Consider the following 15,589-nt stretch of genomic DNA (forward strand, 5'->3'; position numbering starts at 1 on the left):
ACTTTGGGATAAGCAATGTATATTTAGTTATATAATAAAGCAATGGGGAAAGTTCAACACATGGCACAAGGCACCATGCCATATCAGTTTGCATTCAAACCCAGTAAAACCAAATAAAACACATTATTTCTTCCTTTTCTTATCCACCACTCTCTATAAGCAGGCATAACAGAGCTACAAGCAAGAACATGCACGGCCAGGATGTCTAAATGTTTATGAATGAGTCACTGATTGTTAGTTCGATTTATTGATTGATTGGCTGTTTAGTTGATTAATTGGTTTTGAATAAAACTCTTACCACCAAGGACATGTTGGCCAGCTTCTTGCTTTTGAAGGTTTGCCTCATTTTTGCAACTGAGTTCACCTTCCTGTAAATCCACTTTACTCTGATAGAGAGAAGGCATACACGGACCAACGGCGGTACCGCCACTTTTCTCAAGGTCACTATTATTTTCTGTGTGAAAGGGAGTGTTGGAGTCGATGTCCAGCAAACTGTGCTCTCCCAGCTCCTTCCCCTGGAGCCACTCCACGTCGTGACGACCGACCGTGGGGCTGAACCTCACCTGCTTCCTGTCTATCCAGGCCTCAGCAGGAGGGTCCAGGCTCCCTGGACTCAGGTCCAGGGGGGAGAGCAGGGGGTCTGCAGGGCTACAAAGGAGGGACAAGTGCTTGAGGATGCCCCGCAGAGCAGCAGAGTTATTCTGCTGAGCCCAGGGTCCGTCCTCCTCAACAGAACAGTCATGAGAACAGATGCTGAATGCTCTGTGTTCAGGCATTGCAATTAGAACAGACGCATTCTGGGTGATCAGGCTATCATTAGGGCTACTTGCATGAGAAACGCGGCTTTCAAATGATGATGAAGATTCTGAATGAGAAAAAAACAAATGTACACAATTTTTACCGACAACACAACTGTGTGTTTTATCTTTGAGTGTTTAAAACCAAACAGAGAACTGAATCACTGCTGGCCTTCAGCAACCCTCAAACTCAGAATGATGTTCATTACCATCAGCCTCTATTGTTCTTTCATCGCCTCATATCTGAAAAGATCACTTCGACCTTATTACTTTTGATCGCAGTCTTTCATTAATGTTGGAAAGTTTTGGTCTAAGAAGTTTGTTCACGTGTTCCTTTTCAAATATTTGCTCAAAAACGTTGTTCTTCCTTCCTCCGCTAATCATCCAACAACAAGAATGTTTGTAATCCAATCCAATCCACTTTATTTATATAGCACATATTAAAACAGAGGGTTTTACCGAAGTGCTTCACAGCAGACATAACATTATAATAAAATATAATATTACAATAATAGATAAAAGGCATACATAAGAATAGATAAAAAGGCACATAAGGGCTACGGACAGACAAATAAAAGCATAAGAATCGATAAAACATAGCTCAAACTGACTCGAAAGCGAGGGAAAAGAGGTGGGTCTTCAGGCGGGACTTAAACGTTTGAAGGGTGGGCAACAATTTGACATGGGGGGGCTACCGCTGAGAAGGCTCGGTCTCCCCTGGTCTTTTTCCTAGTTTTTGGAACTACCAGCAGCAGCTGATCAGCCAACCTCAAAGCCCTTGAGGGGGTGTACACCTGTAGAAGGTCTGAGATGTACTGAGGGGCCAGCCCATTAAGTGATTTAAAAAGAAACAATAACATCTTAAAATGAACTCTAAAATGGACAGGAAGCCAGTGGAGGGAAGCCAGAATTGGTGTGATGTGTTCATGCTTGCTTGTTCCTGTAAGCAGCTGAGCCGCAGCATTTAGTACAAGCTGCAGGCGTGCCAGCAAGGTCTTGTTTAGGCCGGCATAAAGTGCATTACAGTAATCTAGACGCGTAGAAACAAAGGCATGAATTACACGCTCAAAGTCTAAAAAGGATAAAACTGGTTTAATTTTGGACAGTAGCCTCAAATGATAAAAACTGGAATCAACCAGTGACTTGATCTGTTTATCCAATTTAAAAGCACTGTAAATGTTGACGCCCAGATTAGTGACCATGGGCTTTGCATACTGTTGCAGGGAACCCAGGTCAATGGAATCACCATTTGGTCCAAATACAATGACCTCCGTTTTGCTCTCATTTATATTTTAAAAGTTTAGCGCCATCCAGGCCTTTATGTCATTAAGACAGTGAAGCATCAGAGAGCTGGTGTTTTTCTTTTTTAGGGGAAGGTATATTAGTCAGGTTCATTATAACTTGATTTTAACTTTCGTGGGATTTTTGTGGGGATTTGCTAAACTATACATTTTTGGAAAGGGTATTGTATAAGGATTCAGAAAATCCATGTTTCCATTTGCCCAGATGTCTATATGAATAAAATGTAGGTTTTGTAATATCTTGGCTTCTAAATAAGCTGGAACATTGATTTTAACTTCCAAACCTACATTTTCAGGGTCAAGGAATCCAATGGTGGTAGTTACAAAGGTACTACATTTTACAACATTAACCCTTCGATGCATGAGTTGGTCGAAAATGACCGGTGCAAAGTTGGCTGGGCCTGCTGAAAAGCTGGAAACTGAAAAGAGGACCAGAGTTGCTGACCGAGCCACACTGACAGTGAGCCAGAATATCACGTATGGGTTCAAATCCAATGCACAGGTAAAGTACAAGTCAAGCAGTGAATCATTTAGGTCACCCCATGCACGACAGAACCTACAGGTTTTGGGACTGGCACTGACTATCCACCATGACACACGCAACAAGAAGCTGATTAATCTGCTCAATGCTCATGGCTACTCTGTTTCACATGGTCGTGCCCTTCTCATGGAAACTGCTCTGGCCATTGCTGTTATAGAAAACACCAGAGCGCATCAAGGCCTCTATGTACCACCATTCCTGAGGAAGGGGACCTTTGTGTTTTTTGCAGCAGATAACACAGACTTTGCCGAGGACACTCGTGATGGGAAAGGAACCACCCAGGGGACGATCACTGCAGTGTACCAGAAGATTGATCCTTCTAAATAACCTGTTGCAGAGCCTCTCCTCATAGGTGATCCACAGAGCCTATCAGTCACTCCCTACCATGTAGACATACTTCACTGTGACAAGCCAAAACCGCAGCATGCCAAGAGGTCAGAACAGTTTGCCATCAGCAAGGGGATCTCAAAATCCTATCAGCTGACACATCTAGGATGGGTTGTTGCATCCGCATTATCCAGAATGAAAGCAGGAGAAACTTCCAGCAATATTCCAGGCTGGGCAGGATACAACTCACTGTTGTCTGAAAGCCTTCCCTTGACACAGGTTGGAGCCTTGCCACTATTGCCAGAGGTGGCACATGAGTGGTCAACTCTGTTGACTGTGATCATGCAAGCAAATCAGCTGAGGAAGTTGGCAGTTGGTGAAGATCAACCCACAGTCATTACCTTTGACATGGCCCTCTATGAGAAGGTGGTGCAGCTCCTAGATGCCAGACCTGACCTGAAACAGATGGTTGTTCCCAGACTGGGTGAGCTTCATGTCGTCATGGCTGCCCTCAGAGCTCTTGGTGCCATCATGGAGAACTCGGGTATAGATGATGCCTGGATGGAAGCAGATGTGTATGGACCTGCCACAACAAGGCAAATCCTGAAATGCACACACTACAAGCGAGCTCTCCATGCCCACATCTACTCGTATGTAGCACTCTATGAAATGGCTCTGGAGGAGTTCTTCAAGGACAACCCACAACTTAAATATGTGTGCCTGAAGGCAACAGAGGGAGTAGAAGCTGCCTGCTCGGAGGGTAAAGACATCAAGGCTGAATCTGTGAAGCAAGTCAACAGGGGAGGAACAAAAATCCCAGCATGCGATGTTCAAGGCCATGATGAGCTACCTACATCGGGTGGAAACAATCCTGTTCTTCGTAGCAGCAACTCGGAATACTGACCTTGAACTCCATCTGCAGGCTGGAGAAGCACTCAGCAAGCTGTTCTTTGCCATGGATCGCATCAAATACAAGAGACTCTGGCCAAGATACATCGCAGACATTCATGACTTGAGGATCAATCGCCCTCAGACCTGGGAGGAACAACACACAGGAAATATATCTGTCACCAAGAGTGTCATTCCCTTTGTGTCTGTTGGGGCAGACCATGCATGCGAACATCTGAACAAGCTGATGAAGATTCGCTCTGGGATTATTGGCATCTCTAACAATGCCGATGTCAGACAGAGATTTTTCATGGTCACACCAGAACTTTCACGTCTGTCGAAAGAGTTATGTTCATTCTTCTAATGGAACAATCCTGCCATGCCATGACAAGTCCAAGTTAATCAATCTCCTTGAGAAGCTGACAAGAGAAGATGTGCCCCATGAAGACCATCAGCTGCCTCAAGCTGGAAGCACTACCCACCAAGATGCAATGGATACGTGATTCACAGACACCACATCTACTGATCAGCCAAGTCGAAAGATAGCACTGGTGGACGGCATGGTGCTTGTGCAGAGACTGAGCAAAAAAACAGCCACTGTAGTGACAGTCAAGGATCTGAGTGGCTGCTTCAATGACAGACTGATGTCACTAACAAGAGATTATGATAAAACCTTGTGTTCGACACATACAGGACAGATTCTCTGAAGAGTGCAACCAGAGATAAACGAAGACAAGGAAAAGCTATCCAGTACCAAGTCAGAGATGACACCAACATCAAACACATCCCACTGAGCAGGTTCCTCTCTCATGACCAGACGAAGGCCGATCTGACCGACTATCTTGCAGCCAAAATTCTAGAATATAACAGGGGATCCTCCAAGCTGATCATCACGTCAGCTTCTGGGAACCCGAAACCCAGCTGATGCACAGTTGATGTTCTTCTCACCAGATACAGACATTCTAGTGCTAGTAACAGCAAACTATGATCTCTTGCTGAAGAACACATCGATTTCGATGGCCTCTGGTGTTGTGCAGATTGAACCACTGTGGCGAGCTCTAGGTAATGAAAGAGTAAAGGCATTGCCAGCTTTCCATGTATTCACTGGGGCCGACAACACAGGCAGGTTCTCCCGTATAGGCAAGGCAACCTGGCTGCAGATCTATTTAAAAGCAGATGAAGATATTATCAATGCTCTGCAGATGCTTCTGGATGAAGCAGAAGTGGCGGAAGGAATGCTGTCCACACTGGCTTCCTTTGTATGTGCAGCCTACTCACCCAAGGGTATCAACATAAAGACAATCCCTGAACTACGATGGCATCTCTTCTGCAAACACAGGACAGAGAGTGACAAGCTCCCTCCAACACTTGGAGCTCTGAAGCAGCATATCTTGAGGGTCCATGTCCAAACCAGGGTATGGGCACAGGCTGCCATTGCTCTGCAGGATCCGCAGCTGGACCCCCTGCATAATGGGTACTTCAGAGACTCGGTTGGCATGAAACCAACAACCACAGAGGTCCTCCCTGCCCGAAAGGCCATCATTGAGATGGTCCTATGACGATGTAAATCTAACTGTTCTTCTGGAAGATGTTCCTGCAGAGCTAATGACTTAGCCTGTACTGATATGAGTACAGGCTAAGTGAGTTACATGAAGCTTGTCCTTCTTCCACCTGCACTCAGCCTGCCAGCACTCACGCCTGGCAGCACGAGTGACGTCATTGAGCCAGGGTTCAGATCTAGCTCTGGGGCGCATGAGTTTCAGGGGAGCAACAATGTCAAAAGCTCCAGTGCAGGAAGAAAGAAAGGCTGAGGTTAATTGCTTAGTGTCCAGGGAGTCAGAGGACATAGTATCAGACTGGGCTAAGTTCACAAATGCAGGGGAGAAACTAGCAGCAGTGGAAGGTTTCATCATACGACCGTGACGGACAGGAGCGCATGATTTAAGACTATGACAGGGCAGAATAAAATCAAATAGCACAGGCAGGTGATCCGATAAAGCTGCCTCACACACATTGACATTTGAAATGGGCAGGCCATGGGATAAGACTAGGTCTAATGTGTGCCCATGCTCTTGCGTGGGGCCAGAAACATGTTTTATGAAGTTAAAAGCATCTAGAACATCAAAAAAGGCTTTAGCTAGTGGTTTAGAGATACAACAGACATGCAAATTAAAATCCCAGACAATTAAAACGCTGTCATAGTTCGTCACGATGCCGGCCAATAGTTCAGAGAACTCCTTTATAAAGTATTTGTTGTACTTGGGCGGTCGGTAGACCACCGCACACAGTACAGGATTAATCCGTAATGTGGTATTGGTACACTTACTTCAATATAGGATCCAAAGACTTATTAAGCCGGTACCGAGACACCTCGAGGAAGCAGGCCTACATTTGTTCTCTGTATGAGTTTACACTAGGTGTCTTGAGAAGTGCTTTGTTTAAAAAGCCGACAGCATAGACGTCGGAACTAGGGGTGCGGGGGGTGCGGCAGCACCCCCTCCCGTCAGCCTCAGGAATCACAGGATTAGCCTACGTTAAAAAAATAAAAATAAAGATTCTGAATTTAAACTCAATTTGTCTGACTTACATGTATTTCTTAATACAGATCTTTTGATGTGATATGCACCCTGCCTGGCTCAATACAGCAGCCTGGCTGGCATGGCATAGCTGTTGCTATGCAGACTGCATCTGACAGCTCACTATGACGTTGGCCTATGTGTAAAAAAAAAAAAAAAAAAGTAGCGGGAATTTTTTTTATGTTTGCTGTGTTCGCGGCTCTCATTTGTTTTTAGCATATGCATAGGCTACATGATTTGAGTTCAACTACGCCAGCTAGAACTAGCCTATGTCTCAAAAACGATTTTCTTTTTTTTACAAATCCGCCCGACCCAGCTAAACGTCCGAGAGAGACACCTAGAGGCTGTGTGCCAGCAACCGGACAGCAGCAGCAGGCAGACGAAGGGCCCGGCGGCCCTCGGCCTCGTCCTCCCTCCCCAGCGCCACCACCAGCACCCGGTGCTAGCCAAGAAGAGGCAATATCATGCAAACCACCACAGGATTACAATTTTCCTGCCAAGAAGTTGGGTGAGAACTTCACTCGTTCCTGCAAGGCCGCCTGGTTCAGAGAGTGGCCGTGGCTGGAATACATCGCGGTCAGTGATGGCATTGTGTGTGGTGTGTGCAGGTCAGCTGTCAAGCGCAAGTTGGTCGGGTCAGAACAAGCTGACAGTCCGTTTTTGAAAGATACGGGCTTTTCAAACTGGAGAAAAGCAAAGGAGAAAATCAGAGACCACGAGAAAACACGCATTCATTTAGATGCGACTCAAAGATTGGCTGCATTGAAAACTACGCCAATTAATGCGCTTTTGTCTGAGGCTGCTGCTAAAGAACAAATAACAGCCCGGAAAATGCTGGAGCTCGTTTTCAGCAGCGTGAGATTCCTGGGGCGCCAGGAACTCCCTCTGAGAGGAGCTGCAAATCGGGATGGGGTGTTGTGGCAGCTAGTGGTCGAGAGGGTACGCGCTGATCCTGACCTGCAAAACTGGATGAAGAGGAGGGACAATTGGATGTCGGGCAGCATCCAGAATGAAGTTCTGGAGCTGTTTGCCCATGACATCCAGAGGAAAATCGGAGCCAAAGCATCCGAAAGTCCTTTTTTCGGCTTAACTGCTGATGGGACCACCGACGTCAGTGGAAAAGAACAGTTCTCATGCAGTATACAATTTGCAGATGACAATCTTGAAGTCCAGAATTTCTTTCTGGGCTTTTACAACGCTCCAGACACAACCGCCGAGATGCTTTTTCTGTGCATTAAAGATGTCCTTGTTCGGCTAAATCTGCCGCTGGAGAAGCTGAAAGGCTACTGTTTTGATGGAGCCAGCAACATGTCAGGGAGGTTCAAGGGAGTGCAGGCAAGATTAAAGGAAACATGTCCTGACTCCTTGTTTGTCCACTGCGCAAACCACTCTCTGGATTTAGTGTTGCAAGAAGTGGCAAAAGAAGTGCGCCTTGTTGCCGATACACTGAACTTTGTTCGGGAAGTCACAGTTGTGATTAATGATTCAGCAAAGAGAAAAACGTTATACCAGTCTCTTTTTGGATGTGGAGAAGTGATCAACCTGCTTGCCCTGTGCCCAACTCGGTGGTGCGTCAGAGTTGTGGCACTGTCACGGTTGCTGGCATGCTATGGAGAGATGCTGCAGACATTTAGGACCTTGGAGAGTGACAGGATTGTCAAGGGGGAGACGCGTGCCAAAGTGGCAGGATTGCTCAAAAAGGGCACCACTATGCGCACAGTCTTTGGTTTGTTTGCCTGCGTTACCATGTTTACGCCATGTGAATCCGTGGCTCGGTCACTGCAAGGCACCAAAGTCACAGCCCTTGGATCAATGGAAGCTGCCAAACTTCTTTGCCAGCGACTGAACACACTCAGACAAGATGACACCTTCGCTGACCTTGTGGCCAAGACCAAACAATACACAGAGCGCTACAACTTGAAGCCTCCTCATCCAGTGCGCACCAGCAAGACCCCAGCGCGTTTTCGCCATACAGCGGAGGAGGAGGAACGGGAGTTGGAGAACGAGGGTAAATAAATAGGCCTAAATAAATAAATAAATAATGCCAACAGTATTTTAAAATTAATCATAAAGCTCATCGGTCTGTAATGTTGAAAGAATGCAACAAATACGCACACAGAGCGTGCTCTCCAGCATTTGTGGACAGATTTGATCTATCCATAGAAAACGATATCATAGTTCATAATAATGTACTACATCCATGTACGCTTATTTGCGAAATTAGCCTGCAATTAATAATTCATTACAACGGTATCAACTGACTAAATAACGTATAGGCCTACTTTCATAACAAACCATATTCATAATTTGAATTTAAATTGAAAATTTAAGGTTGACCCACCCAGCTTAAATAGGCAGCCCATATGGAAACTATTTGTTGGTTGTTGTTTAACTGTTATATTTAACTATTAAAGAATATCCAAGCCTGTGGAAGAGGGAATTGTTTGAGGCCCTGGACTTGGTGCGCACAGAGGTAGAGCGGCGCTTTGACCAGGAAGGACTCCGCGTAGCTGCAGGGCGAGAGCAGGCAGTTCTACAGGCGGCCCAAGGGAAACGAGTGGATGTGGGTTCCCTGGAACTGACTTCCTTTTCAAGAGAGCAGCTAAGCCTTGAGCTGGACATCCTGAGCGACGTGTGTAGGGGGCGAGAAGTGAAAACCATTCAGGATGTATTGGCCATTCTGCACACCTTGCAGCCCCAATCCCGCTCCATGCTGTCGGAAGCGGAGAGGCTCATAAAGCTCTGTCTGGCTCTGCCCATTTCTGTCGCGGCATCCGAGCGCTCGTTCTCGGCGTTGCGCAGGTTGAAAACGTGGCTGCGCAATACTATTAAGCAGGAGAGACTCACTCATTTGGCCATTATGAATGCGCATAGCGACCTTCTCGATGAATGCGATGTCTCGACCCTGCTTAAAGAATTTATCAGCAGAACAACGGAGAGAAGGTCTACTTTTGGAACAGTTTAAAAGCCCTTATGAGCGCAAAGTAAACCGTTATTTTTCTGAATGTTCCATTAGGCCTATGTTCGTAAAGGCTGTATTATTCTGTTGATTTTCTGAATGCTGTAGGCCTATGTTATCGCCTATTAGGCTACAGTATGTTCCTTAATAAAGGCTTGATTAATTCATTAATTCATTTTGTTTCATACATTTTCGTAACAATTAAGATGCTGCGTGTGTTTATGTAGCCTATATCTGTTATGTATAGGCCTAGGCTATTAGGCCTACGTGTCGAGTTCGTTAATCATTGATAGTGTGAGTTTCCCCCCCGACCCTCCCAGCAAAAATCCCGTACCCCCCCCCCAGAAAATAGTTCCGACGTCCCTGGCCGACAGTTGTTTATTTTAAAAAAATTGAATGTTTCACTAGTAGATATAATGATCCCGCTTTCGTCTCATTGCTATGCATAACAAAGTGACAGGTCACACCTCCCCCAATTATGCAAATGAGCTAAGTCCCGCCTCCCCTTTGATCGAGGTGTGAGATCTCAAGTAGGTGTGATATCCCAAGTAGGTATGAGATCCGTCGATAGGAGGGGGGTGATGTGTATTCACAGGTGTGAAAAGCCCCTACTATTGCGCCTTATGGTGTATAATAAAAAAATTCAAAAAATTCAAAATTCAAAATTCAAAAAATAAAATGCTGTTTCAATCACATTAGTATGCATAAAAACTGACAGGTGGGCCCGCCCCCAAGTGTGTGTGTGTGTGTGTGTGTGTGTGTGTGTGTGTGTGTGTGTGTGTGTGTGTGTGTGTGTGTGTGTGTGTGTGTGTGTGTGTGTGTGTCTGTGTGTGTGTGTGTGTGTGTGTGTGTGTGTGTGTGTGTGTGTGTGTGTGTGTGTGTGTGTGTGTGTGTGTGTGTGTGTGTGTGTGTGTGTGACGGTCTCCCCTAACCCCTGCTGTGGACCGGGGCTACATCAAATCTTATTTTAGCCCCTAAAGAAAAGCCGACCATAAACATAATAATTAAAAATAGTATTGATGTATGTTACCACTTTGCTTCTTCATCAGACAGCGGGGTGACTGTGTGAGCCTGGCCCTGCCCCCTCCTCCCCCCTTCCTGCCATATTATCACTAGACAGAGGGGGGATGTAATTTTAAAAACACTTACCTTACACTTGTATTTGTTCTCTCTAAAACACAGTGTCTGTAAAGGTGGGGGAGACTGTCTCCCCCCTTCCAGCCATCTCTCTTTGTTTCTGATGATGTGTAAAATATACAAAATAACGTTTTATATAATTACTCTCTTGTTAAAAGGTGATGAAGTTTGCAGCGTAAGCCAGCCATCAGTGTTCTAGTGTTAAGGTTTTGCATACCTCAAAGTGTGTCTAAAAGTATCTTGGCAAGAGAAAAAAGCCAAAATCCGCCTAGGCCATTAAAAAGAAACCGAATTCCACGTTTTACAAATGAACAGACGGAAATGCAGACTTGACTACTTGGCAGTTGATTAAAGCAGATTCGTCCTTTTTCATCTTTCAAAGGTTTGGGTCCTGTTCAACACTGGGTACAGAAAGATATTCAATATACAGTCATTTTTACGTAAAGAATTTTTAAGTTGTAAGCACTTAGAAATATACATTTGATTGCATTTAAAGTGGCTGTAGACAACTTATCATAATGAAGTAGTTGATTGCACAAATTTGTAATGGATGTAGAATAAAGAAGACATTAGCATTTAAATTGGCTCCCTATAAGACTCGCTTTCTCTATGAAATGATGTCTGGCTCTGAGTAGTGTTCTCCCTTTCACAATGAAAGCCCAAACACAATACTTTCTGAATCACTGCAGGAAGTAATGTGCTAAAATGCAAATACAAATAGCTTACAGTAGCTCCCAATTAGTTGAACATTTGGAAAACCGCAAGGACTGTGGAAACACCTACTGGCAAAGGATTGTGGATGTACATGATGCAAAGAGGAAGAAAAAACATTCTATCTAAAGCTATATAACACAATCTGCATATTGACAGTATGAGTACAACAAAACAGTATACATGTTGATGCAAACGACGATGTTCAGTAAACGATCAATCAAAATCCAAGGATCCAATGTATTTTTAAATGGAGCAGAAATAGAACTAGTCTCCCAGTTCAAGTATCTTGAACAGGCAGTTTTATATTGGACTCGCACTTGACTTTTAAGAAACATATGCAGAAAGTATCCAATAACATTAAATTCAACTTGCAACATTTTAAACAAATTAGACCTTTTCTTAACTGTCAATGCTGCAAAGTCATACCTCCACTGTATGATTCTATCCCACATTGAATACTGTTTTACAAACTGGTCGTTTGCTTGTGCCACAAACCTGAAACCCATAGAACAGCTGTTCAAGAGAGCTATCCAGGTGTTTGACAGAAAGCCACAGTCATACCACCACTGTACCATCCTTGAAAATCACAATTTCTTGAGTTTTTGACAATTTTAAGTCTTTTAAAAGTATGTGTTTTTTTTAAAATAATATTTACATGGGCTGGCCCCCCTCCCCTTGGGGGAATTCATCCACAGAAAACACACTGGACGCAGCACTAGGTCAGAAACCAGAGGAGACTGTGAAGTCCACCACAGACGGACCACCTTTGGACAAAATGTCCTCTCCATTAAAGGCAGCTCATTGTGGAATAGCCCCCCAACTGAGATACGGGATTGTCCCACTCTCAATAGTTTTAAAGGTCAACTTAAAGAATGGTTGAGCTACAAACAGACGTGTAATCACCGCTAAATAAATGCACTTTAACACAGGGGTATCTCCTCTTGCACTTTTATGTAGCGCTTTTTATCTTATCTTGCACTTTATATATCATAGCTGCTACATTGTACTGCCATGTGGTAAATGCTTGTATGCTGCTCATGCTCTTTCTGCATATCATGTATTTATTTTTGCTGTATATATATAAATGTCATGTTCTAATATGCTGTATGTGACGGGACTACAGATGGAAATGAGCTCAAAGCTAAAATCCGGCTCATTTACACTTGTAAGCATTATTTTTGTTTTAAAGTGTTCATCAATGTGCACTACGGTGGCCCTGAAGAAAATTAAACATTAAAATATGTTATCGATGTCCCCATTCCCAGTTTGTTTTGGGAATAATCGCGATGTTTACTATGTTTTGGTAGCTCTTAACAAAACAGAATTTTTGTAAAAGACTGTGACTCTAAAAGGCAAGTTTGTGATTTTAACACTGTTTCGATGAAACAATACATTATACAATATTACGGCTTTTTGCCATATTTTTAACACAATATACTCGTACCTTTTTTTTTTTTGTGGTTGTAGGGCTTCAAGATATTTTGCATGTCATGCATAAACACGGTGTCATCTTTTCTTGAAACTGACATGCTGTCCGTTTTACAAACAAGTTCAAGCTGTCTTTAAGATGTGACATTGCGCTCTGAATATTCCCCGTAAAATCGTGACAAACTATTACTTATTCTTAAATTTGACCTCTTGCTGCTTGGTTGAAAATGATAGATGAAAAATAACTTTTTAAAAAGAGTCAAACAGAGAGGGACATTATACTGGTGAAAAAAACTCTCAATTCTACAGATGACTCCCCCCACTCAACGCAATAAGTCCCACCCCACTCAGCAAATCATCTAAAACGAAGGACCCCACAAGACGACCGTTGAAAACTAGCTATGGATCTGAGAAAAACCAAGTCTGATGTAACCTACCCTTATTATCACCAGGATAACGGATATGGGCTTAATGAATGGATGTTACAAAGTAGGGGAGAGGATGTTCCCGAAGAAGAGCTCTCCTCTATATCATATCCATGTAAGGTCTTTAGGACAAAAGAGGACTATGATAACATGACATATGAAGAATATATTTTCTTTAAAAGATGGTATTATAGATAACCTCTATAGAAACAATATATCTCATACCACTCGCCAAGATCGCAAACGACATTTAGCAGATAAGAAAAGCAAAAGTAAAGAAAACCGAAGAAAAAGAAAAAGCTAAATCAAAAGGAGAAGAAAAATGAAAAGCAAACGCAGAATGCGAATGAAAAGAAAAGGGACCATAGGACGGAAAACGAAAAAGACAAAAAGAAGGAAGGTGAAAAGAAAAAGGAACAAAGTGAAGAAATGTCAACTAACTATAGAGGATGGTGTTGTAGACCCATTACCGGATCATAATAATCTTATAGATCATCTACCGCTAACCGACTGCTGCAAATGTGTTGAACAAATACCAAAAGCAATGGCAGAGCTTTGCTTCAATATAATGAGAGAAAAAGCACGATACTACGGAATTGCCCAAATTGGCGACAGTGCCAGAGCATGTATTAAAAGACTGTTGGAGGATCTCTATTCTAGTATCGGTTGCCATTACATCGAAGGATATGCCAAAACGTGTGACGACATAGACAAAGCTTTTGAAGACAATTATATGGTACCTGTCCTTACAGTCAATCAATCAATCAATCAATGTTTATTTATATAGCCCAATATCACAAATGTTACATTTGTCTCAGTGGACTTTACAGCTAAACAAATCCTATGCCAGGTATTCAACAGACCACAAGAAGCACAAGAAGCCCCAGAAAGGATTACATTCAGAGCTAATAATGGTGAAACCGAAAAAGAAGCAAAGCAGATTATAATCGTTGCGGGTGAAAGGATAGAGAATTTGCAAGTGATGTTAATGCATTTATCTGATATAAAAAATGCATTCGTTTACTTCCAAGAGACCCCTAAACATCTACTTGGGCAATGTGAATTGAACGATAAACCGATCACGGTAAATGAAACGCGGAGAGAAGCAGCAGTGCAAATCGTTAAGTCTATTACCTTGTATGCACTACGACATTGACTTGGTAAAATGTAATATGTTTTTCTGAAAATGGGGTCAATGTTGTGTTTTCAATTAAACAACCAAAACAAATGAAAATATGTTTTATTTTTGCTTTCATGTATAGTAATAGTATTGTAAACGAAACATTTAAAGTGGTCCTGGAATCTTCATTTTCCGAAACATTCTGTAACATTACCGCAGAAATGAAACAAACACCAAAAGTATATCATGTATTTGTGTTTTTGTGTTTCTGTGTTTCTGTGTTTTCTGTGTTTCTGTGTTTTTGTGTTTCTGTGTTTCTGTGTTTCTGTGTTTCTGTGGTTCTGTGTCTAGATGTGTCGGTGTTTCAGTGTTTTTGTGTTTTTGTGTTTTTGTGTTTCTGTGTTTTCTGTGTTTCTGTGTTTTTGTGTTTCTGTGTTTCTGTGGTTCTGTGTCTCGTTGTTTCGGTGTTTCTGTGTTTCTGTGTTTCAGTGTTTCTGTGTTTTTCAGTGTTTCAGTGTTTTTCTGTGTTTTTGTGTTTCTGTGTTTCCGTGTTTCTGTGTTTCTGTGTTTCTGTGGGGGTATAATACACACGTTTCAATACACTTGTATCATACATCTTCCCTGTTACCCTCCCCTTGTTATAATGAAGACAACAGTGCATGTGAAGGACTGTAATACACATGTATCAGACATGCTCCCCTTGCTGTAATGAAGACAACAGTTTTTAAAATGTAAAAACTTCTTTTTTTTATTTGCTATTTACATTTTTATTTTTTCACACACAAAATCAATAGTTATACTGATTGTAACATCCCCAGGACCGTCTCCAGCTTAGAATTCCCCAGATTACTGGAAATATCATGATGGAGTTTTTTTCACTTCAGTCAAAATATTCATGTGTATGCTGTTTTTGACACAAAGAAGCATTACATCTACAAACAGAGCATACATGATACACTTTTGGTGTTTGTTTCATTTCTTCGGTAATGTTACAGAATGTTTCGGAAAATGAAGATTCCAGGCCCACTTTAAATGTTTTGTTTACAATACTATTACTATACATGAAAGCAAAAATAAAACACATTTTCATTTGTTTTGGTTGTTTAATTGAAAACACAACATTCACCCAATTTTCAGAAAAACACATTAAATTTTACCAAGTTAATGTCGTAGTGCATACAAGGTAATAGACTTAACGATTTGCATTGCTGCTTCTCTCCGCGTTTCATTTACAGTGATCGGTTTATCGTTCAATTCACATTGCCCAAGTAGATGTTTAGGGGTCTCTTGGAAGTAAACGAATGCATTTTTTATATCAGATAAATGCATTAACATCACTTGCAAATTCTCTATCCTTTCACCCGCGACGATTATAA

General features: G+C 42.6%; 1 protein-coding gene across 6 annotated transcripts in view; it reads right to left on the minus strand.

Moving 5' to 3' along the window:
• The window catches only part of sytl2a (synaptotagmin-like 2a), a 41,917-nt gene that overhangs the window by 16,211 nt on the left and 10,117 nt on the right, over positions 1-15,589 (minus strand). For 4 of the 6 annotated variants that reach the window (XM_079648258.1, XM_079648260.1, XM_079648259.1 and 1 more), the window contains exon 7: positions 299-865. The exons of the other annotated variants lie outside the window; for them this stretch is intronic. In XM_079648258.1, coding sequence (XP_079504384.1) covers positions 299-865 — 567 coding nt within the window. The remainder of the gene's footprint in view (positions 1-298; positions 866-15,589) is intronic. 6 annotated transcript variants of the gene reach the window in all.

The sequence above is a fragment of the Notothenia rossii genome (assembly GCF_949606895.1).
Source record: "Notothenia rossii genome assembly, chromosome: 9".
Lineage (NCBI taxonomy): Eukaryota > Metazoa > Chordata > Actinopteri > Perciformes > Nototheniidae > Notothenia > Notothenia rossii.